This window comes from Anabrus simplex, chromosome 1 (assembly GCF_040414725.1).
Source record: "Anabrus simplex isolate iqAnaSimp1 chromosome 1, ASM4041472v1, whole genome shotgun sequence".
In the NCBI taxonomy this organism is placed as follows: Eukaryota; Metazoa; Arthropoda; class Insecta; order Orthoptera; family Tettigoniidae; genus Anabrus; species Anabrus simplex.
The window spans coordinates 155,724,648-155,750,265 of NC_090265.1; the positions used below are offsets into that span (position 1 = coordinate 155,724,648).

Below are 25,618 nucleotides of genomic sequence, written 5' to 3' on the forward strand. Positions count from 1 at the left end.
TCAATTTATCAGTGCTGTTCTCAAACAAAGATCTTATTAAGTTGACCAGTTGGACAGGTGGTTCCCACTTCAAAGATCCACATTTTATGCCATTGCACAGTCAAATGCTCTTTTTTATTTCTTTTTTATTTAGCCTGGTGTGAAAATGGGAAACCACGGAAAGTAGCACAAGCTAGCCAGCTCCAACCAAACACTCATCACCAAGGAAAGCCCACCCTCTCCCTACTGCCGTCACTAGGGAAGGACAGCCGCTTGCGGATTGGTCAGCGTCCCCGCCGCTGCTATCTGGATCATCCTGCTTGTTCACTGGAGGCCTCTGGCATTGTGAAAGAATCTGGACAGCACGCGGAGAGTACTCGCCTTCGGGAAGACTGGGATGTGTGTCCCTTCTGGAAGCATCCAGATGGCGTGTGCCCAGGTATTTAAGTCAGGCGCGACCTACAGGGTTGAGTTAGTTGGCTTAGCCCAGCTGGTGTAGTGAGAGTCCAATGTGTGGACTCAGTGAATTAGCGAAGAGTGCAGTCAGTGTGTTAGTGACAGCCTGGGCTAATATTTCAGTCTGTTGGAGCCGAGGACTCATTTCTGCGTGCCGGTCATCGTGCGTATGAGTGTCGTGGACCAGCTGCTGGAGAAGGATGTGCCTGTCCTGTGCAGTGTGGAGGACAACACTGGGTGCCGACATGGGGCTGTGAGCGGAGTTCGATGGACTGAGTGGACAGCGGATACTATCCCAGGCTGTGAGACTGACATGTGGACTGCAGACCATGACAGCGCTAATGAGTGTGACTGAGTGGCTGAGTGGGTGTAGTGTAAGTGATCGAAGACTCTGTGTGCGTGCATGTGTGTCACTGTAGATAAAACATGAGAAAGTAAGAGAAAGAGCACCAACTGTGTTAATGTGTGTCCTGTGTACTTGTGTAAGTTGAGAGCTTGGCAATCGATGTATCCACAAAGACGCATACAAAAAGCTATCACTTGTGTACACTGTTTTTATTTACAATTTATGCACACATTACACACACATCAATAAACCACCATTTTGAACAACTGCCTATCACAAAGAATAAGAATACTGCAACCGATGCATGTCAACTACCAAGCCAACAAAACCAATTCACATACTTGACTTCAACAACATGACCAATATGACTTCCACACAAATCTCATCAAAACAACTCCAACTCCACCATCAAGACTGCCTCTTTATATATGTTGCCTGGCCAGGCTTCTAGAAGAATATGATATAACATATTTTCTTGTAAATTTGAGAGTTTTCGATAACCTAGTCATAAAGTATGGAAGTTCCTACAACTATCTAGTGCCAAAGATACATTATTCTGGATATTACAGCGTATTGCACATGTTACATTGGATTATACATCATATATACAGGTAATAATAAATTATGTACTATTAATTATGTGTTCTTACATTAAATAAATTCATATTAATATAATATATATATATTATACACAACATATTTTCTCGTAAATTTGAGAGTTTTCGATAACCTAGTCATAAAGTATGGAAGTTCCTACAACTATCTAGTGCCAAAGATACATTATTCTGGATATTACAGCGTATTGCACATGTTACATTGGATTATACATCATATATACAGGTAATAATAAATTATGTACTATTAATTATGTGTTCTTACATTAAATAAACTCATATTAATATAATATATATATATTATATACAGCAGATGTTTCATGACATAACCTCACAAATAATAACGATCGTGATTTCTACCAAATAAAGTCCGGACATAACTACGTAAATAATAATAATAATAATAATAATAATAATAATAATACTAAATGGATGTCAACACTTTATAGCCATACCTCACAAGTAATAATAATAATAATAATAATAATAATAATAATAATGGTAGGATTATAATAATTCAAGCTCGATATTGGCATTATTTACCCATGGGTTAGAGAATATTATTTCCAAGTTATATTAGTCTATTACACTTATGTCATCATGGACCGGTTTCTTCAACTCTATGTTAAATTTTACTTAACAAATGTTAACTAACAACTGTTATTAATTTAACACTTCGTTTAAAAGTACCCTGTTTTACAAACACATTTCCAACATTTGTTACGAAACAATTGTTAAAGACAAATTAACGCACTTCCGTAAAACTTCTGAATGCGTTTGGCAGTGAGCGTCCTTTGTTTCTTTACATAAAGCGCTCCTAGTGATGTGTTGAAATAGTATTTTGTCACACAGACACATGGTTGACATTATTATAGGTTATGGTTAGCGGAGACCGATAAGACGTAAACATGTCAAGTAAGAGGCAACAAAAGTGTTATTATGATGAATGCGAGACAAATGTTGTTACAGTTTCAATTTGAAATTATGCGAGCGTGCTTAAAAAAATGAAAGAACGGGCTGTTATATCACAACATTCGATATAACCTATTCTTATAGACTATTCTTATATTCTTATCACCGGGAAAATGTGATAACTGATATGTTTTGATTGATTTTCGGGCATTCTTTTATTGTGGGGAAAATAATGTAATGCCTTGTTAATGCTGCAATGGCAGCGGGAATTCTTTGCAGGATTCTACACACTCTTTTCTTGCACTTGTAAACATAGTTCCCTACAATTTCATGAAGTGTCTCAAGCATAATATCTAACAAGTAGAGGCCAGGCTCTGCAGTCAACCGATTTCACTGAGCTTCAATGTACCTGTGGGGAGACACCCAACAGTAACTCGTGTATAAGAGTTGAAGTCAATACGCTTTCGTTTTCGAAAAAAATGAGGTCAGATGTCATTACAGAGAATCCGCTTCGGACAAAGTGGAGGTGATAGAACACTAAAAGGCGAACAAATTTTACTTAAAGATGTCAGGTCCGCAACCTAATAACTTCCGAAAAATTTATGAATCCCCAATTCCAATGCAAGGCATATATATACTTGGGAGTTACATCAGAGCGAAACAGAGTGGTGGCCTAGTGGTCACCGTACTTGCCTGCGTACCTCGTAGACGTGAGTTCAAGTCTCATCGCAGCTGTAATTGTTGTACAAAATAAATTAATATTTGAGGGAACGTTAAGATAAAAATTGGAACAAAAATATTACGCAAATAGCAGTACACTTTACTTTTATTTGAGATAGAAAATAAAGTTCCACTGCAATTTGATTATTAATTTTAATCGCATTTTTACCTTCACATTCCCTGAAACAATTTAATTTGTATAAAGAAGTATGGCTATGGCGGGACTCGAACTCACGTCGTCGCGGTTCGGAGACAAGTACGATGACCATTCGGCCACGCTCCACACATCTGGGTTGCAACTCTTCAAGTATATGCGCGTTGCATTATAATCGGGGGATTCATAAATTTTTCGGAAATTATTAGGTTGCGGACCTGAGAAGTTTAAGTAAAATGTGTTCGCATTTTAGTGTTCTATCGCTTCCATGTGGTCCGAAGCAGATTCTGCTTCATGACATTTGTCCTCATTCTTTTTCGAAAACGAAAGCGTATTGACCTAAACCCTTATACACGAGTTACTATTGAGTGTCCCCCAACAGGTACATTAAGCTCGTTGAAATCAACTTGATGCAGAGTCTGACCCCTCCTTGTAAAATCTACAAGCAACTACTGCACTGGAGACACTTATAAGTTTCAATCTGTTGGAAACTCTAACCTATTTTCAATATCATCTAATACCTTGTTCATTATGGCTTTGGTAATTAGAAATATTTCTTCTGACAACTCTAAAAAGTCGTTATTTCTTAGTATGGGTTGTCCTTTGCCTTCTTCAGTTTATAGATAATCTTCATACAGCTGTAAAGCTTCAAACTTACGTCTTCTACATGCCTCCATTTCGAAATTTTAGCAGCTGTTAAGAGGTTTAACAGAGGGCTGTTGCCAGATTAATTTAACACAAGTATGTATTAACAATTTGTTAGAGTTAACAATTCTTGATGAGACGACCATTTTGTTAAATTATGTGTTAGGTCTTCTTAACAGCAAAGTTAACGCTTAACATTCGTTGAAGAAACCGAGACCATGTGTGTGTAAATGTGTAGTTTTAGTGCTTAGCTAATAAATTTTAGAAGTAGTATGCTACCAGGTTCTGTCTTATTTATTTACGCCGTCAACACGTTACAATATTCAAGGTTGCCAACAGTGGGGTTCGAACCCACTATCTCCTGAATGCAAGCTCACAATTGCACGACCCTAACCACACGCCCAACTTGCTCGGTAAATGCTTTCTTATAATCGATGAAGCACATGAATGCCTGAACGCTGAATTCTCAACAACACACAATCAATATATACACAAATGAATATCTATGACTTTTATTCGTTCACTCAACCTCAACAGCTGTCGCAACATGCTGCTTTCAAAGTCTCTCATTCCATCACATCCAGAACAATATGGAATTTAAAACTACTAGGATCTTCTGCGGGCCTGTATAAAGAGCTCAAATGGTGCACACCAATCAGTCTCGAGTGAATCAGTCTTGAGTGCGCCAATCACAAGTGAACGTAAGCAGATGGTTGTGAGTCCGTAGTGAGTCATTCATAATGAGCGAGTCCGGCAGTCGGTTATACAGAGTTTAATGTTAACAGTTCTGGATCGACACTGTGCTGTGAGAAGCTGTGTGGAGAACAGGAGTTGGCCATCGTCATGAGTAAACTGTGTTGAGTGGAAAACTCGGATGTGAGTGAACTTGCAATTAACTGTAAATAGTAGATCAATAAATTTAGTGGATAGTAAAACATGTTACCTCTCTGTGTAGTGATTTAAGTTTTAAGGACCTGATACCATGCCACAATATTCGATATTTTGTTAAGGTCCTCATATTTTTAGAGTATAATAAATCCTCCTTGGAAATTCTAGTTAGAAGCTGTCACAAAAGAAGTTCTTAAGTAATTGGACAACACAAGAAAAAATGCAAAATGTTTATACTGTACTTACAATTAAATACATGTTCATTCACTTGCTAGCGGCCTTTAACTTTCGTCCATACAATTGAAAGATTGTATTGAAGATTTGTATGCAAATACCTTCAAGAGAAATATTTCAATGTTGTATATTCTTCAGTCAGTGGGAAAGAGGAGTAACTTACTGTATCCAATCATACGATCTAATGTTTTCTTCCCAAGATACATTCTCAAAGGTTTGAATTTCAATATATCAAATCCACCCAGTGTAACATGTTTGACCAATACTTAAACTCAATATATAAATTCACACACTTCTCCTAAATCAAGAAGTATATACAAAAGTCACCATATGAAATACTGTACATATAAATTAAACAAAAATGTTACACTGTTCATTTGAACTTACTTCAAACTTTCGAACTGTTCTGCATCCAAACTCCATAGTTCTTCAACTTGTATCCCTTTGACACCTGTAAAGAGGAAAAAATAAAATAAAATTGCTATACTCATTGCTTTCAGGATTTTTCATCAATCGGGCAGAGGATACCGTGGGTGTTATTCTACTGCCCCCGCCCACATGGGGTGGTCAGGTGAAATATAAAAATGGCCTTTTTTTAAAACATTAGCGATATTCTGGACCATGAGTCCCAACCTGAGGGTCAAACATTGAACTGCTGGCATTATCTCAAGGTCTTGAGACATATGATGGAAAGTGTCAGGAGAAGAAGAACAGACTTGTGAAGAAACAACTCCCGGATTCTCCACATGACAATGCACCAGCTCACGCATCACTATTGATTTGTAAATATTTCACGAACACGAAGACAACTGTGATTCCCCAGTAACCTTAATAACCTGTCCTAGCCCCAGGATATTTTCTGTTCTGTAAACTGAAATTCTCTTGGAAGTGACGACGATTTCATTTGATTGAAGATATCCAATCAAAATTACAGCCAAGCCTAGTAAAGAGTTATTTTCAAAGTTTGGTTAATGTTTCAACTGGCCTCATATACTTGGAATCATTCTGGAGGGATTTGGACCCACGCATCTTGCACTGATACCCACAATTGGTCTTGTGTAGTTGGTGCAGGACTCTTGGAGTGTACCCCAGAAATGACAGCATACCATAAATGTTCGTTTGGATTAAGATTGGGGGATCTGGAGGACCTATCCATGGTTGTAACTTCACTGGAGTGCTCCTCCACCCACCGGCGTGCCATCATAGAGCGGTGACATGGCGCACTGTCGTGCTGAAACAAAGCATCTCCTTCAGGGTTCTCTAGGGCCAGAAAGGGATGCAGATGGTCTGAAAGAATATCCACATAAGGTGCACCTATCAGTACTCCCTGCAGCCGAACAATGGGGCATAATTGCGACCATGAAAAAGCCACCCAGCCCAGAAATGAGCCATCTCCTGCCTGGACACAACCTTGTTGACATTTTACAAAGGACCTGAAGGGTCCAATGCTTCATGGGGCATACGCCACACTCTCACACACCCATCAACTCAATACAACAGGAACCAGGATTCATCAGACCATACTACAAGCTGCCACTGTTCCATGGACCATTGCCGATGTCCGCAGGCCCATGCACGTCGTTGAACTCTGTGTAGAGATGTCGGCAAAGGGACACGAATAAGTCGTCGGCTGGTGAAGCCTATGTGGTGCAGTTGCCTCCTTACAGTCCTGGTAAAAATGGGTTCCTGACTCCCAACATTCAGCTGGGCGGTGATCTGACTCACAGTAGCCTGTCGAGCGCCCAGTATGGTTCTGCGGAGGCAACGTGATGTCTGTTCGTTAAACACCAGTGATCCTCCCGTGCGGCGGATTACGTGGATGGTAACATTCTCTCTGCGATTTTGAAGATCCACCCTCGACACTGTTGACCTCGAAAACCCGAATTCGCGTGTAATCTCTGCAATGCAGCAATGTGCCGTGTGCCGATGATCATCCCACGTTCAAAATCAGTCAAGTTGTGACGTATAGCCATCTTTACAACACTGATGTCTGTGACAGACTGCTCAGCTATGCCGCAGATAGCCGCAACGCTCAGGGGTCGTACACAGCACATTTTCTAATGGGACACCCCTTCCCGTGACTTTTGGCCACTCAGTGTAATTGCCATCAACCAGAGGAAAACTGAAGCAGAAATCATTGACCTGATAATAAGGTTTGAAGACTCTTGCAGCCAAATAATGTACATAAAGGAGATAAATATATATGCCAACAATACCTTACTTCCAGACAGCCTACACTGTCAGCAACATAAGGGTAAGAGGACTGTTTCTGGGTGCTGAAAGGACCATCCTCAGAAATTTTGTCGAATGGCAAACGTACAAACTGTTATAAAATTCTAGGTGGCAATAATGTGGAATCATTTGTATAGGAAGCATAGTATTTCATTTCAATGATATTTCTTATGATATCTACAATTCAATATTTTTAAACAACTTGTGAGTTATTCTGTGTCCTCTTTAACACATTCTGATGTCAGAATAAATACATATATGCCTCTACTACGTACACAGCTGACAGCAACTGGAGTAAGTGACATCACACAAATTTAATTAAGCTCTATGTTTCCGCTTCTCGTAACCACATTGAGTTCGGACAAAAAACTATATCCTGTTTTACTCCATTTTTAATGCAATCACAGATTTTAGACCAAACTGCTCCTTTAACAATGAACAGTTCAAGTTACAGGAGGAGGTACATACCCTTGAAGTAAGATTAAAAAGTGACACTATGCACAACGAAAAAGAAATAATAATAATAATAATAATAATAATAATAATAATAATAATAATAATAATAATAATAATAACAATAACATTTGCTTTACATCCCACTAACTACTTTTACGGTTTTCGGAGACGCTGAGGTGCCAGAATTTCGTCCCGCAGGAGATCTTTTACATGCCAATCAATCTACCGACACGAGGCTGACGTATCTGAGCACCTTCAAATATCACCGGACTGAGCCAGGATCACGATAAGTTAAATGACCAGCAGCAGTACCAGTGTTGTGAATGTGAAACCCACACTTTCGAAGGGAACACACAGTGGATGATGTTCCGGACCCAGTTTGAGACCATTGCCAACTGTAATGTATGGACACCACAGGAGAGAGACGTACGACTATTTCAGACTGTATGGACGAGCGTCAAAGATGCTACAGTACAGCCATGTCATGATAGATAAGGGGGCAACACTCACTATTGCCAGACCTGATACTGACGAGGGGAAGATTGAGAGGAAGCTGAATCACCCTTAGGTGCTACAGGCCGCCACTGAACCTGACGCTGGGGCAGAGAATTGTATGGATCCGGGCCTTCATCGCAGATATCACAGTTTAGTTCATCCTGGCTTCGATGTGCTAAACACTTCCTTCCATGCTGTTTAGGATATCTTCATAACTTGTCCCCACTTTAAAACATGCTCAGATATGGGAGTTATTAAATATAATACGTTGTTTAAAAAACCTGGCCACAGCTACTCCCTAATTTGGAGATTAGGATCATTAATCACTTGAACATTAAGGCTACGTTCTCACCAGAGGTGGCTTGCTTAGCGCCTAGATGGTGGGTAGTCGCTAGGAAGATTCATCCAAGCAAACAAACTCCCGAGAACAAATGGAAGTGGCCGCACCGAGTGCTTGGCTTTGCTCTCTGGGTAGTCACTAAGCGCCTATCCTAGCGAACGAACCGGGCTGTTTTTCCAAGCTTCTATCCAGGTAGAAACGCGAACTTGCTTTTGTATGTGGCGTATCTTTTACAAACTCTTGTTCACTTTTGACTGGAAAATGGATGAATTATTTGTGTCAGCAGTGTTTAAAAGAGAAGCGTTGCAGAACTCATCACATGAGCTACCCAAAAATGCCATTGTCCTCAAAAATCTTTGGGAAGGTACAAATCAATAGTTTTTTATGTTGTTGTTGTTGTTGTTGTTTGAGTCATCAGTCCACAGACTGGTTTGATATAGCCCTCCATGCCACCCTGTCCTGTACTAACCTTTCCATTTCTACACAACCACTACATCCTACATCTACACTAATCTGGTTGTCATATTCATGCCTTTGTCTACCCCTAACATTCTTACAGCCAACATTTCGCTCAAAAACTAACTGAACTAGACCTGGGTGTCTTAAGTTTGTGTCCTATCAATCTGTCCCTTCTTCTGGTCAAATTTTGCCAAATCATTCTCCTCTCACCAATTCAGTATCTGTTCATTTGTGATTCGATCTAGCCACCCCATCTTCAGTATTCTTCTGTAACACCGGATTTCAAAAGCCTCTATTCTCTTTCTTTCCGAGATAGTTATGTTTCACTTCTATGAATACCATGCTGCAGATGAAAGTCTTCAAAGACTTCTTTCTAATTCCTATATCAACGGCAGAATATCGAACATTTCTTTAGTCATTTGGAAATATTCATAAAATTTGTCCAGATGATTCCGTGTTTATAGAGAAGATTAAACACCCCACTCACAGATCTATACTCCTTTACTTCGTGTCACCAACAAGAAGAAGAATGCAGGTAGAATAGTTCGTACTTCAAAACTAGAATTCGCAATAAGAAGTAATTTTCTTCCTAACTACGACAGAGACATTTTAATTAAAATTGAAATAATTGATAAGGAGATTCCACTTATTCAATACCAAAGAATAAGAAATGTAGTGTATTACATTCTCATTTAATAATAATAATTCTTTGGTATTGAATAGGCGGAATCTCCTTATCAATTATTTCAATTTTAATTGTGATATTCTTCAATACGGAACAATGAAATTTTTAACTTTAAATAGGGACATTTTAAGTCGTCCTCATCTTGAGAGCAACTAACGTAGCTCCGGGCAGTGCAGCCACCACATATCCTACCTAAGCACCTATCTACACACCTGTCTAGGCACCTATCCATACAAGCCACCTACGGTGCGGACGTAGCCTAATAGAAAACGTATCCCTTCCAACTGAGGGGAATTTCAGCTCTATTGCCTCCAGGTGATTGGATTCTTGTGGGTGTACTATCTATTTCACCTAAAACACCACTAAAGTTGCATATGTCACAGGAGTTGTGAATAATCTATTGATATTCTTCTACTGAAGGAAATAATAATAAGTGATCTCATGCTATCGCTGCAGAAACTTTGCTAATAATTCTAACTGAAGCTTTTGAAATTCTAGCACTGTCTCCAAACATTACATGAAGGATCATTGGTCGTACGTTTATAAAAGGTCCGAATTCGAATGTGTTTAACAGCACAGAAGATGATGCTCTGTACGAAGAAGGCGGCAACGAAACAAGTGACAATGAATCTGAATCATCTGACAGCGATGACTGACTAACAATTAAATGGCAGATAATTTATTCCTTATGTATGCTTTGTATGCTTCATAATTTTTGTAATTTGTATTTCTCATTTCTGAGGGAATTGCTTAAAACTGGTGTTGGCTTATCTATGTATAAAATAAGAGTTTTGTATGTACATTGCTCAGAATTTGAAAAGAATGGTATTTCTGTATCGGTCGTGTCCACAATAATACGGAAGTGCACTTTTTACTTTTCCGTAATTTCTGTCTGTCTGTATGTATGTATGTATGTATGTACACGCATCACGAGAAAACGGCTGAAGAGAATTTAGTAAAAATCGGTATGTAAAGTCAGGGGATGAGCCTCTACAATCTAGGCTACGTAACTAAACTTATACAGAATTAAATTTCCGATCATTTATGTCTTATACATTTTTACCATACCGGCTATGATAATAGAGATATTCATACATTTGTATTTTTGTTGGTAAGTCCATATCAACGCTGAGCCACGAGAAAATGGGTAAACAGAATTTAATGAAAATCAGTATACAGAGTCGGGGAATAAGAAACTACAACTGTATTCACCCTGGATGAAATGGTAGTTTAGGGGAAGGCACCTAAAATTTAATTTTTAAATAGCTATGTTATTGGTCCTACCGAAAAGTACTACATAACAAAAGATATAGAGAATACAATTTCTGATCATTTGTTTTATTCAGTTTTACCTTACCGACTATGATAAGAGTGGTATTTCAGAGTCGGAAGAAAAACGTGAAGGCCTACAATATCGAACATTACAATGACCGTTGTTTGTTGTGATGTTCTTTTTGTCTTATGCTGATACTCAACTCTGATAGATGGGATTAGTGCTGCATACCGAGTATAACAGCCGGACTGAATATTGGCGGGAAATAGCCGGTAAGTTAGATAACTTTCTTCTTTAGCATGTCATTCCTCTGGTTCATACATTTTCTGATACTGCTGGTAGGTAATACACTGGTTCATCATAGTATTCCAGCTATTCGATACCTACTCTGGCACGCTGTTTTGAATTAGCAGTGTGCACACTTACAGCAGAGGCTCACATAGTAGTAGTAGTAGTAGTAGTAGTAGTAGTAGTAGCAGCAGCAGCAGCAGCAGCAGCAGCAGTAGCAGCAGTAGTAGTAGTACGACCTGGTCTAGAATTACAATTTAGGCACATTCCAAATTATAGCACTACAATTCAATAAAGAGCCTTTTCTTAAGAAAAGCTTCTTCCTCTTCACTTTTATTAAATTTTTCATTCATTTCATTCCGAATTAGCAGTGAAGTGGGGGTTTCTCCTCTGACTTGGAGGAAAAAATTGCCTCCAAGTCAGATAGGTTTGTCCTGGGACACTTCACTATTCGACCCCACCCCCGCCACTGAAAAAAGACGAAGAGTGTTCACGTATCACGGCTGTCTGCGGATTGGTCATTCCAGCTCTGAAACTTTGGACTCTTAGATCGGCAGCGTAGTACTGTTCGCCAAAAGTGAGAAAATGCGTGGTTTTTCATTTGATCGAGTATTGCATATGAAAGCATTGCTTTTAATCGCGTCATTTCTACTGATGTTATTGTAATGACCTATGTTCATTTCAGTTGGGAAAACCACGAAGGCAGCCTTTCTGAGGATGTAAAATTACAGGTGGAGAGCGAGTGTCTGCCATTATAATGAATGCTCCCCAAACTGATTGTGACTGATGGTAGGCAAGCGGGCCTACCATTACAATGAAAATTCCCTAACCCAGTCTTCATATGAGAAAAGACATTTGGTGACCTCCCCGTCGCATTAAGAGTTATGCAATATAATACAATCTTGCTTGCAACCTGTACACTACCTAACCTAAAACGCTGTATACAGTGTAGAATTCTGTAGCGAAGCACGGGTACATCAGCTAATAATCAAATAAATATAGTATTGGTTGTTTATTATTAAGTAATTGATTGGAAAATTAGTAATTATTTGGTTGAACAGTGAATTTATCTGATAGAATGTTACTTTTTTTTAAAATTGAAAAGATGTGTTTGGAGAGTCTGTTTAAAACTACTCAAACATTTAATGAAACTCCTAAGATTACAATAGCAAATGGTTACAGTGTCCCTGCCATTGGACAGGGTAATGTTTACATCAAAGTTTATATTGGTAATGAACGTAATGTTGCCACTTTATCGAACATCTGGTATGTTCCAAGTAAGTATGAGTAAGAATTTATTTTTTGAATTATCCACCCAAGACAAGAACCCAGACAGTAAAAGTTTCTAATGCTGAGAAATGGGGATAATTATTTTTTAAGAGTAAGAACAACTGGACAACCATCCTCAACAATAATCAGAGAGGAAAAAGGAAGAGGTCCAACCCTTCAAAAAATGAAGTAATCAGCAAAAGTAGGAGAAGGGCCACGAAGGGCATGAAAATGAAAGACTCCCCAGGCCTCGCAAACCTAATACCATCCGGGTCGAAAAAGAACAAGAGTTGAGCAAAGGAGGTCAAATAGGAAAGATTACAGTGAGAAGAATTGGATTGGATAAATGCAAAAACAGGCTAACCATCAAATTTGTGAAAATTGTGTTGGATGCTGCCACCTACTGTGAATGATATAAACTACACTTACCGAAGTGGGCTACCATTAGGGAATGAACTACAGTTCTACCAGTGGAAGTTACAGAAAATGTAAAAAGAATGTCAGAAATTGGGGAAGGGAAAAGCAGAATAGGAAAAGGGTTACTGGTGATTCTTATATTACATACAGAGGTGAACTGAGGGAAAAGAAAAACTTGGGTGGAGAGTGTAATTGTATGCAAAAGTTAATACTGTGTGTTTCAGTCATCAGTACATAGACTGGTTTGATGCAACTCTCCATGCCACCCTATCCTGTGCTAACCTTTTCATTTCTACGTAACTATTGCATCCTACATCTGCTCTAATCTGCTTGTCATATTCATACCTTGGTCTACCCCTACCGTTCTTACCACCTACACTTCCTTCAAAACCAAACTGAACAAGTCCTGGGTGTCTTAAGATGTGTCCTATCATTCTATCTCTTCTTCTCGTCAAATTTAGCCAACATTAAAAATTAAATAATTGAAGTTCAACCAATTCAATACATAAAAGAAAGAAATGTAGTAATTACATTCTTATTTAAATGGGACCGGTTTCGACCCTAGTCCAGGTCATCGTCAGCCGTAAAAACAAGTAGGCGAAATCACACAATGTTTATGAATATTGGAGAAATGGGTCAGTTTCACACTCTGTCAGGCACAAAGTCACAACACTATCAAATAATATATGAAGATTATAAATAAACTTGAAGTCGCAGACGAATAGATTTGTAGAAGCAAACTGCCAGTTCCCGGTGATCAGCGCGGCACATTCAAGGTCATGCGCTGCGGTCTCGAACGCCAAAGTAGAGTGGAGAATGTCTTGAAGATCCAATATTTGTCTCGGTTGCGGGAAGTTAAGTACGTATATAAAAAATATACGACGCAAATCAGTATAATTGAATGAGAACTTGTGCTCTTGCTAAGTGCAATTCGATTCAGTATCTCTTCATTCGTGATTCGATCTATCCATCTCACCTTCAGCATTCTTCTGTAACACCACATTTCAAAAGCTTCTATCCTCTTTCTTTCTGAGCTAGTTATCGTCCATGTTTCACTTCCATACAATGCCACGCTCCACACGAAAGTCTTCAAAAACATCTTTCTAATTCCGATATCAATGTTTGAAGTGAGCAAATTTTTTTTCTTAAGAAAGCTCTTCCTTGCTTGTGCTAGTCTGCATTTTATGTCCTCCTTACTTCTGCCATCATTAGTTATTTTACTACCCAAGTAACAATATTCATCTACTTCCTTTAAGACTTCATTTCCTAATCTAATATTTCCTACATCACCTGCCTTCGTTCGACTGCACTCCATTACTTTGGTTTTGGACTTATTTATTTTCATCTTGTACTCCTTACCCAAGACTTCATCCATACCATTCAGCAACTTCTCGAGATCTTCTGCAGTCTCAGATAAAATAACAATATCATTGGCAAATCTCAAGGTTTTGATTTCCTCTCCCTGGACTGTGATTCATTTCCAAATTTCTCTTTGATTTCCTTTACTGCCTGTTCTATGTAAACATTGAAAAGGAGAGGGGACAAACTGCAGCCTTGCCTCACTCCTTTCTGGATTGCTGCTTCTTTTTCAAAGCCCTCGATTCTTATCACTGCAGACTGATTTTTATATAGATTGTAGATAATTCTTCGTTCTCGGTATCTGATCCCTATCATCTTCAGAATCATAAATAGCTTGGTCCAATCAACATTATCGAATGCCTTTTCTAGATCTACAAATGCCATGTACGCGGGAAAGTCCTTCTTGATTCGATCCTCTAAGATCAAACGTAAAGTCAGGATTGCTTCACGTGTTCCTACATTTCTTCTGAAGCCAAACTGATCTTCTCCCAACTCAGCTTCAACTTGTTTTTCCATTCTTCTGTAAATAATACGTGTTAAAATTTTGCGGGCATGAGATACTAAACTAATAGTGCGGTAGTTTTCACACCTGTCAGCACCGGCTTTCTTGGGAATAGGTATAACAACATTCTTCCGAAAATCGGATGGGACTTCTCCTGTCTCATACATCTTGCACACTAAATGAAATAACCTTGCCATGCTGGTTTCTCCTAATTTAGTCAGTAATTCAGAGGGAATGTCATCAATTCCAGGTGCCTTGTTCCTATTGAGGTCACTCACAGCTCTGTCAAACTCTGACCTCAAAATTGGGTCTCCCATTTCATCAGCATCAACAGCATCTTCATGTTCCAGAACCAAATTATCTACATCTTTACCTTGATACAACTGTTGGATATGCTCCTGCCATCTTTCTGCTTTGTCTTCTTTCCCTAGAAGTGGCTTTCCATCTGAGCTCTTAATATTCATACACCTAGATTTCCTTTCTCCAAAGGTTTCCTTGATTTTCCTGTATGCAGCATCTACCTTTCCCAGGACCATACAACCTTCGACATCCTTGCACTTCTCCTTCAGCCATTCTTCCTTAGCTACCTTGCACTTTCTATCCACTTGATTCTTTAATCGCCTGTATTCTTTTCTGCCCTCTTCATTTCTAGCATTCTTGTATTTTCGTCGTTCATCAATCAGGTCTAGTATCTCCTGAGTTATCCACTGATTCTTAGTTGATCTTTTCTTCCTTCCTAACATTTCTTCAGCAGCCCTACTGACTTCATTTTTCATGACTCTCCACTCATCCTCTATAGTGTTCCCTTCTGCCTTTTCATTTAGTCCTTGTGCAACATGTTCCTTGAAACAATCCCTCACACTCTTTTCTTTCAACTTGTCTAGATCCCATCTTTTTGCATTCTTTCCTTTCTTCAATTTCTTCAACTTCAGGTGGCATTTCATGACCAACAAGTTGTGGTCAGAGTCCATGTCTGCTCCTGGGAAAGTTTTGCAATCCAACACCTGGTTTCTGAATCTCTGCCTAATCATAATGAAGTCTATTTGATACCTTCCAGTGTCTCCAGGTCTCGTCCACGTATACAGCCGTCGTTTGTGGTGTTTGAACCAAGTATTGGCAAGGACTAAATTATGATCAGTGCAGAATTCAACCAGCCGACTTCCTCTTTCGTTCCTTTGTCCCAATCCAAATTCTCCTACTGTACTACCTTCTCTTCCTTGGCCTACCACTGCATTCCAGTCTCCCATCACAATTAGATTCTCGTCACCTTTTACATATTGTATTAAATCTTCTATCTCCTCATATATTCTTTCGAATTGTTCATCATCCGCTGAACTAGTAGGCATATAGACCTGCACTATTGTGGTGGGCATTGGTTTGGTGTCTATCTTGACGACAATAATTCTTTCACTATGCTGGTCGTAGTAGCTTACCCGCTGCCCTAGTTTCTTATTCATGATTAAACCAACTCCTGCATTTCCCCGGTTTGATTTTGTGTTGATAATTCGGTAGTCGCCTGACCAAAAATCTTTTTCTTCCTGCCAACGTACTTCACTTATACCAACTACATCTAACTTTAGCGTATCCATTTCCCTCTTCAGATTCTCTAACCTACCACAACGATTCAAACTTCTAACATTCCATGCTTCGACTTGCAGAATGTCAGTACCCATCTTCCTGATGATCGCCCCCTCTCGTGTAGTCCCCACCCGGAGATCCGAATGGGGGACTAGTTTACCTCCGGAATATTTTACCCGGGAGGAAGCTATCATCAGTACATCATTCATACAGAGAGAGCTGCATGTCCTCGGGAGTTAGTTATGGCTGTAGTTTCCCGTTGCTTTCAGCCGTGTAGCAGTATCAACACAGCTAAGCCATGTTGAGTATTATTACAAGGCCGTATCAGTCAATCATCTAGACTGCCGCCCTTGCAACTACCGAAAGGCTGCTACTCCCCTTTCGATGAACCATTCGTTAGTCTGGTCTCTCAACAGATACCCATCCGATATGGTTGCACCTGCGGCTCGGCTATCTGCATCATTGGGACATGCAAGCCTCCCCACCGCGGCAAGGTCACATGGTTCGCAGAGGAGGAAGTTAATACTATCGCTGAAAAATTGTAAAAGCATTTTGTGTTTTCATGTTTTAGCCCAGTATTTTGTGTTCCATTTACCTCCGTAGCTGAGCGTGTTTACTCATGCTCCACGAGAGGACTGAGGGGCTGCGACATTTGGAGATCCACAGTTCAAACCCAGTGCTGACAGTAGCTACCACTGAGTGTGGTTTTACCCTGGACTTTTCTGCATTCTCTCCAGACAATTTCTGGGATACTACCTTAATTCCAATCCCCCATCACCTACTGCATGACGACAACCAGCTATCATTTGAGAAACCTTCTTCAATGAGCTGGATTATGATTAAGTGGCTGCATCTGAACATAATTTGTTCCACCCCCTGTTGTGATTATTAATAAAATGGTTGAAGTTGTTTGCCATGTTAAAAATAAAGCTACTTCTTTCAGATGAAAACAAAAGGTATATTAATTTTATCCTCCTTTGCTTTTGAAGATTGGGAAATATATATAAAAGAGAAGAGAAGTTTAAATTCCTTGGTGTATTAATCGATGAACAAAACCAAAGGCAACAGGAACACCGAGCTAGAATTAAGAATGAAAATAAGGCATTTTACCCTATGAGCCCTATATTAGGCCCCAAGTTTTTAACAAGAAATGCAAAAATGATTATCTACAATACAATACAATAATTCGACCAGTACTTCTGTATAGTTCTGGAGTATAACCAAGAAAGAACAGCAACAGTTGCAAGTCTTTGAGAATAAAGTTTATAGAAAAATATTTGGCCCATGGTTCAATCCTATCTCCCAAAGCTGGCAGAAAAGATCTACGAGGTGTGTTTTTTAAGTAAGGTCCGTTTGAAAATAAGTACACAACGAAAGGTTATTTAAAAAAAGTAAATTTATTTTCAGAAAGTACATACTTCACTCTTATTTTTCGACATAGTTGCCAAGTTTGTTCAAACACTTATCATACCTCGTAACGAATTTTAAAATACCCTCTTCATAGAAACTTGCCACCTGCTCCGATAACCAAGAGTTCACTGCCGTTTTCACATCGTCGTCATCACTGTAATGGTTGCCACTGAGGTGATGTTTGAGGTAGATCAGGACTGTAGGGTGGGTAGTCTAAAACTTCCCAGCCAAAACTGTCCAATAAATCGCAGGTCTGACCTGCAGTGTGAGGTGTTGCATTGTTATGGAGAAGGACAATTCCCTTTGTCAGCATGCCGCGTCTTTTGTTCTGAATCGCTCTGCGTAGCTTTCTCAGGGTTTGGCAGTATGCTTCTGCACTGACAGTGGTTCCTCGTTGCATGAAGTCGACCAACAAAACACCATGCCTATCCCAAAACACCGACGCCATGATTTTGCACTGGGACAGAGTCTGTTTGGCCTTCACCTTTACAGGCGAGTGTGTGTGTCTCCATTCCATGCTCTGTTGCTTCGATTCGGCCGTGATATGCGACACCCATATTTCGTCTCCAGTTACGATCTGACTCAAGAAGCTGTCACCTTCTTCATCATAACGAGTCAAGAACTTCATCGCACACTCAAATCTTTGGTTTTTGTGGTCCTCTGTTAGGAGTTTCGGGACCCAAAGGGAGCACAGTTTCCTAAACTTTAGGTGTTCAGAAACAATGTTGTAAAGCACCGATCTCGACACGTCAGGAAATTCGTTTGAGAGACCTGTTATTGTGAAACGCCTGTTCTCACGAATCTTCGCTTCAACTGAAGCCACCAAATCGACTGTAATCAAAGAAGGGCGACCGGAGCGGTCCTCATCATGGACGTTGTCACAGCCATCTCTGAATTGTCGTACCCACTTACGCACTTTGTTTTCACTCATGACAGTATCACCGTACACTTTGAAAATCTGTCGATGAATTTCTACAGCAGACAGGTTCCTTGCTGACAAAAACCGCATTACTGACCGAACCTCACATGCAGCGGGCGAGTTGATAGTCTTAAACATTTTGAAAACACGGAACAGAACCGTACAGTTTAGCTACAGAGATGAAACTGAGCACAGTTATTCCCGAGGCATGCCGATACACGACGCACGCACTCGGTGCGATATGCGCGCGAACTACTAGTGTCTACAACAAAACGGACCTTACTTAAAAAACACACTTCGTAATTATATTTAGACCTTCTCTCAACAACACACTATAATGGGTGTGATAGAATCCAACAGAGTGTGCTGGGCTGGACATGCACTGAGGATGCGAGAAAACAGAGCCCCAGTAGGTCTATACAAGTGATCTCTTAATGGGAAAAGACCTTCAGGAAGACCCCCGAAGCACCTGGAAGGAGGAGATCAACAAGATATGCCGGACCATCAAAATTTATAACTGGGAAGAGTGTACTCAAGATCAAAAAGGATGGAAGAGGACTGTGAGATCGGCATGGAAACATCACGTCCCTCAGAAGCCTACAGAGTGAGTACAATTTATTTTTCCCCATCAGTGTGAAAGTCTCTTTTTCTCCAATTTTAGAAAATGATGGTTAGCCCATTTTTGCATGCATCCATTGAATTGCACTATTAAGTGGAAATAATTCCAGACTAAGCTACAGCCCCATGGTTGCCTCCCACACTCCCCAGCCGGGTCCTTGGGCCCCTTAGCCACCTCTTACGACAGGTAGGCGATACTGTACCTGTATTCTACTGCCCCCACTTACAAGGAGAAATCCTGACTTTCACCCTGTACTAAGCAAATAAGAATTAGGCACATTTTGTAAGGAAGGGAATTATCAAGATACAACCAGTCTCTACAGACCATCAACTAGCAGACATGCTGACAAAGCCCATCTTCAAACCACAACTGACACTTTTTCTAGAAGAAATTGGAATATGTAAATATATATACATAAACTCAACAAGGGGCCGGGGGAGTGATGTGATCAACAATGGAATGTTTCAGAACTTGTGTTTATAAATTGATAGATGTGTTTAATTAGCAACCTATCTGTACTCTATGGCTTACACAGCTCTAAAAGGCACGGACAAGACTTGTAAAAGTCTGAACGTGCTTTAGTGCAGTCACATTAATTTTCATACCAAGACTGACTTACATATTTCTAGTCCAGAGTTAAATGCTCTATTATAGTGTGCTAAAGTTATATCCAGTTGTTATTAATTTAAAACAAAATATAAGCTATTAACAATGTGAACTCGTGTAATTTGACCTTCTTAAAGGACTAAAACCATTGATAATAAGTAGGTTACTCATGTTGAACCCATAATTCTACGATTAAAAAACAAAATGTTTATACCAAATATTTATTTCAGCAACAAACAACTTTTTGAGAGTAGCCATGTTTTTATTTCAAGAGCCTCTCTGTCTCGTGGGAACGAACTCTCCGTGACACGCGAGCCGCGAGCGTGAAATGCCGGGATACTTCGGTGGTCTTTGAGTAATGAATAATTTGTCAATTTCGAGAAATCCTTCATAACGAGAGATTTTGGTGACATGGTAAATCCAGGAATAAAGGATCTAAATTATTTATAAACCGTATGTGAAGATAGAATCCCCAGGGTAAATATAAATGCAGTTCAGCCTGGAGGGGAATGCGTCCTGCTTGCGGATTCTGCGACAAGTGGCAAGGTCAATTTCCTGAAGAAAAAGCCGCGAAACTCCGTGGCAGAAATAATTCATTACACCCATTGCAAGTATGGGTTTAAATATGAAATTAACACCATAATGAATTGCAAGTCTGTCCGAAGTTATGGAATAGATTTCAAGAAAATTGGTCCAGTGGATGTGGAATTAGCAGATTGCATAACCCGAGCCTCGTGGAGAGGGTGGCGTCCCTCCCAGAGGGTATAAGAGAAACCTCCCTCCGCCTATTTTACACATTCTGTCTGCTGGTCTGAACGGCGGAGCCCACATCAATCGTCTGCAAGAAAGTGCGGGGCTTTCTTCTCAAAGTACTTTGTTATATATGGTTCAAATAGAATATTAAATGGAAGGTGATAGAAATTTTCCTGAACTGCTGCCAATGAAAACTTTGAAGGTTTAGAGATTTGGTTAAAATACGTAGCTGAATTTCTCTCTGTATTACAATTGTGCGCGTTTGATATTTGTAAAAGGGAAGTCTGGAGGTTACCAGTGAGGTCTGATTTTCTTATCTGTTTGGAACACCTGGCCAGCAGTAGCTTGAACAGAAGCAGGGTCCTGGGAATACTGTGGCAGTCAACATTTGAGAAGCGTGCTCGTCGCATGTTAAATGCGAAGAAAGTGCGGTATTTGCGGTGTTAATCGACACGAGTGTAAAAGCTACAGCTTAAGTTATATATAATATATATATATATAAGAAGATGATGTCAAATGTAGCCATGGAAGGCTAAGCACAAGGCCAGCTGGCAAATGCAGGCCAGAAATCCAGGATGACTATGATTACAGGTCTGTAACTATATTTTTATCAATGTTGTAGTTAGAATTTGTTTGTCACAATAAATTTTCAGTGTGTGCATCGAATTTATATTTAATAATGATCAGGCGAATGTATTACATTTCTGGTCGTCGTGTGAAACTCTTCAGGGCTGTAAAATTCACGTCGAGAAAGTATAAAATGCGAAGTTTAAATAATGTGTTAATATTCTTTGAGATATTGCTCAAATTGAGTAAAATTAGGAAGGTGATAACGATCACGTAGTCGTGGTGAATGTCTTAATTTTGAATATCGTATGAGTTCAGAAAATTTTTGTCAAAATAATAATAATAATATTTACATCGGGATAAAATTTGTCTATGTTAAAAGTGTATTTAACAGTTATGTTCAATAAGGTTTACGCGTGTCTCGAAATCCAGTGAAGTCTGATAAAGTTATATTTATTCATGGGAAGTTAAATTTTGTGACATCGTGTATGTCGGTGATGTAGGAAATCACGGTGTGTTGTTGTATTCCTGAGGTCCGAAAGTTGTAGTAAAATATAAATGAAAAGGATTTTTATAAAAGTTGTTTGTCACGAGAGGATTGAGGTTTGAAAAGTCTTGAGACAGAAGAAATGGATTGTGCCGGAATGATATGTTGAGATAAGAGTTGTATAGATGTTGGAAGGCAGAGGCAGCCTGTATTTCATGTGTAATACCGCCGTGAGAGGCGATGAGGATGAATTTTTGTGACAGGCTATATTTGCTGATGGTGAAGAATTTTTGAGACAGGCTGTATATTAAATGTGATATTTCTGAGGCAGGCTGTAGTACATTCCGCTTACAATCCGGGACAGCTGACCGAGTGAAGGTTGGTTCAAGATGAGTATTGTGTGATTCACAGTAAGATTTCAAGTTAAGATCCCCAGTGAAAAACAATTTCTGTTGAAGATTGTAGATCTTGGCAGTTAAATCCAAGTGACTAGTTTATGTAAAGTCAGCAAAATGAATATTATAGTATACGACATCAAGGATAGAAGAGCATTCTGAATACACGGCTGGTGTTATTTGACTGTAGTGACAAATTTCCACTCACAAGGGAACATCCACAATGGTGAAGTCGCCGATCGCGATGAAACTTAGCAGACACATTGAGGTACATGTAAAAACAATGCCAGCATCAATTTTAGGCGCCAACATTCATTAGCGCGTTAACTAAGGGGCCTAAAAGTTGTGACATTTCAAGTTCCGCGCGAACAGCGATGAATTCCTCCTGACCAATGCTTAGCCGGAACACTTGCTTTGTGCCACACCTCTGCTCCTCCTCCCCTCCGCCTGGTTCAGCACCAATCGTTTCCCTCTCCCCGCGCTGCCGTCTGCTTAGCTGTCGAACAGAACCTGTGCTACGCTGCGTACGCTATCAGCCTTCCTCACAGCTCTCCCTTGGAATTTCCACATTGTATAGGCAGTTTACATTGTTGTACCAGTTCGTACAATAGCCATGTACACTTTTACGTATGTAACTGCCATTGTACCCAGAAGACTGTAGTGTGATACTTTAATATGGCTACTTGTTGAATACATAGACCTCTGTCAGCTATAGCGCAAAAGTACGAGTAAGTAGGAGTACAGCTCTGCCTGTGATTACGGTATATCTACTGCATATATAAATGCACATCTTTATTTCTTTTTAAAGACTTTGCTTATTACGTCAATCATTCCATGTCATACTCATATCAAAGTTGTCTATGCGTTTAATTGATTTATGTTCGACAACCATGGCTGCAATTGAAACGTGTTGTGCCTTTCACTGCAAAACAAATATATCGTTCAATACAAGCACAAATAAAAACATTCTATCTAGATTCTTTATACCAGCGTACGTAATACGGGAAATACCAGCAGTTTCTAACTCGGAGTTTATAATTGCTGTTGTTCGCGATTTCGTTTCATTATGACACAACTGATAACATACGCAAAATGGGGGTAGGGGAGTGGACATGAAAAGAAGGTCTGGACCTGTAACCATATTTTGATATCCCGAGGTACAACATCTCATTACATTCATTGAGATCCTCTACCCGGGCACGTAATTTCTTTAAATAAAAGGATATTTAACGCTGTTTCAAGGTGGGTGATTTATTTTAATAAATTTCATATGTATGTCCACTCTAAATGGCACTACCGACAGCTTCAACGTGTTTCAGACGTAAATAATAATTTAAGCCTAGGTCGGACGCGGTACCTTATACCACGTTTGTCCACGCCCGATGGTGCTTAACTCGGGGTTGTATCCACGAATTGACAACCCACCGGAATTAGCAGGAATGAAAATATAACATCTGCATAAAATATGAGTAAATACGTTTAGGTTATTTATTATCATTATGTGTGAAACGGAACGTGATTTAAGGGATTTCAATAATTATAGTACGTAAAGAAGCAAAATGTAGCGCCGGTCTCGTTCCACAGCCAAGCAGCCGGCAAGCGCGAGGAGAAGGGAGGGGAACGTGCCAGGGAGAACCACTTGGAGGGTAAAAGGCGGTGCAGAGGGTGTGTCTCCAGACGGGAAGTGTGTGTGCCGGCTTAGCATTGGCCAGCAGGTATTCATCGCTGATCGCACGGAACTTGAAATGTCGCAACTTTTAGGCCCCTTAGTTAATGCGCTAATGAATGTTGGCGCCTAAAATTGATGCTGGCATTGTTTTTACATGTACCTCAATGTGTTTGCTAAGTTTCATCGCGATCGGCGACTTCACCATTGTGGATGTTCCCTTGTCAGAAAATTTCATAAATTACAAGACGATAATTTATCATTAAATCGGAAACATTGTGGGATGAGATATTGGACATTATTAAAGCGATAGTTTGGCTGTGTAGATTCATTGAATTTTGCTTCACTGGATAGTTAATGGATATGGATATTTATAATAGTGAGATGGTAGGCGATTTGAGGGCCTCACCCTAGAATTATAGTGTGGATTTTTGCGGTGGTGATGATTACTGCTTTTGGCGATATTCACGTAATGTTAGACGTGTGTTGAAAGCCATTATCATTTTCCCAAACTTCATCGCGCATGTCGAGATCGTGTTTGAGTTGTGGATTGCTTGCCACGCGTTATTTATTTTCAATTTCACATTTTATTAACAAGATAGGGACTTAGTTGCACTTCCCGACTTGCGTTCATTCTGTGGCAAGATATGTTTCATTGTGTGCTATTAGTTTCGACAAGGTTTACAGCTAAAATATCTAAGAGTGTGTTTGAAGTTACGATTTCGCCTGACATTCTATAGGAAGCGTAGACAACCCAATTTCCGTTCGACAATAGATTTAGGACGTCACATGTTATCCTAGTAGTATACTGATTACGAGACATCCTAGTTCACGCTCGACGACAGGTTTAGGAAGGTGTGTGTATGTACATAGAGGTTAGTGTTAGGGTGTGTATACGTTAAGTAGGCCCAACGATAGGTTTAGGATGTCGGCTGTATATATTCAAGTCTTAGATTAGTTGTTTTTGCGAAGTGACTTGAGCGATGGTAATGTCTGCAGTAGTGTATGGAATGCGAAGAGTGTTAGCTAAGTAATATTGAGGCCATGTTTTGCGCACAGCCCTTACTAGCTGGAAGGTGTTTACCTAAGATTATGGAACCACCAGTGACTTGAACGTGTGGGTTGTCCAATACTGGGTACTGAGCTAACGATGATTGAATATTTATTGCAGTATGCCACGTGTGTTTGAGTTCACTGAACTTCAGTATTTTATTTTTGTTACGGACTTAATTGTTTTGTTGTTCCAACGTCCGATTGCTTTGCTAGTGTGCGTGTTGACACTCACCTTATTTGTGTGAGACTTGAGTTACGAATGCGGGTTCGATTCGTCAGCCGGGAATATATTTTATTTTCAATTTTTGTTGTTCTTTCATTCATATACGTAGTTGGTTGTGGTCGATCAATAACTTTGTAGGTAGTTTTTTTTTTTTGCTAGGGGCTTTACGTCGCGCCGACACAGATAGGTCTTATGGCGACGATGGGATAGGAAAGGCCTAGGAGTTGGAAGGAAGCGGCCGTGGCCTTAATTAAGGTACAGCCCCAGCATTTGCCTGGTGTGAAAATGGGAAACCACGGAAAACCATTTTCAGGGCTGCCGATAGTGGGATTCGAACCTACTATCTCCCGGATGCAAGCTCACAGCCGCGCGCCTCTACGCGCACAGCCAACTCGCCCGGTAGGTAGTTTGTTGGGACAAACAATAAGTAGATGGATCTGTAATGGTAGTCATCGTTGTACAGGAAAAAATTCTTAAATTTTTGATTTAATTTTACCACGTGGACTTGTTATTTTATTAAGCGTAACGTAACCGTTTACAACCTGAAAGTTGGTTTTGTAATAATATTTTTCAAGTGATTTACCACTTTTTTTATTTAACTTCAGCGTTTGGCATTTCT

The 25,618-nt window shown here is 39.8% G+C and overlaps 1 protein-coding gene across 1 annotated transcript in view; it reads right to left on the minus strand.

Moving 5' to 3' along the window:
* Positions 1-25,618, minus strand: part of Uch-L5 (ubiquitin carboxy-terminal hydrolase L5) — an 81,487-nt gene that overhangs the window by 38,059 nt on the left and 17,810 nt on the right. Inside the window, exon 2 of the mRNA XM_067157833.1 lies at positions 5,336-5,399. Coding sequence (XP_067013934.1) covers positions 5,336-5,399 — 64 coding nt within the window. The remainder of the gene's footprint in view (positions 1-5,335; positions 5,400-25,618) is intronic.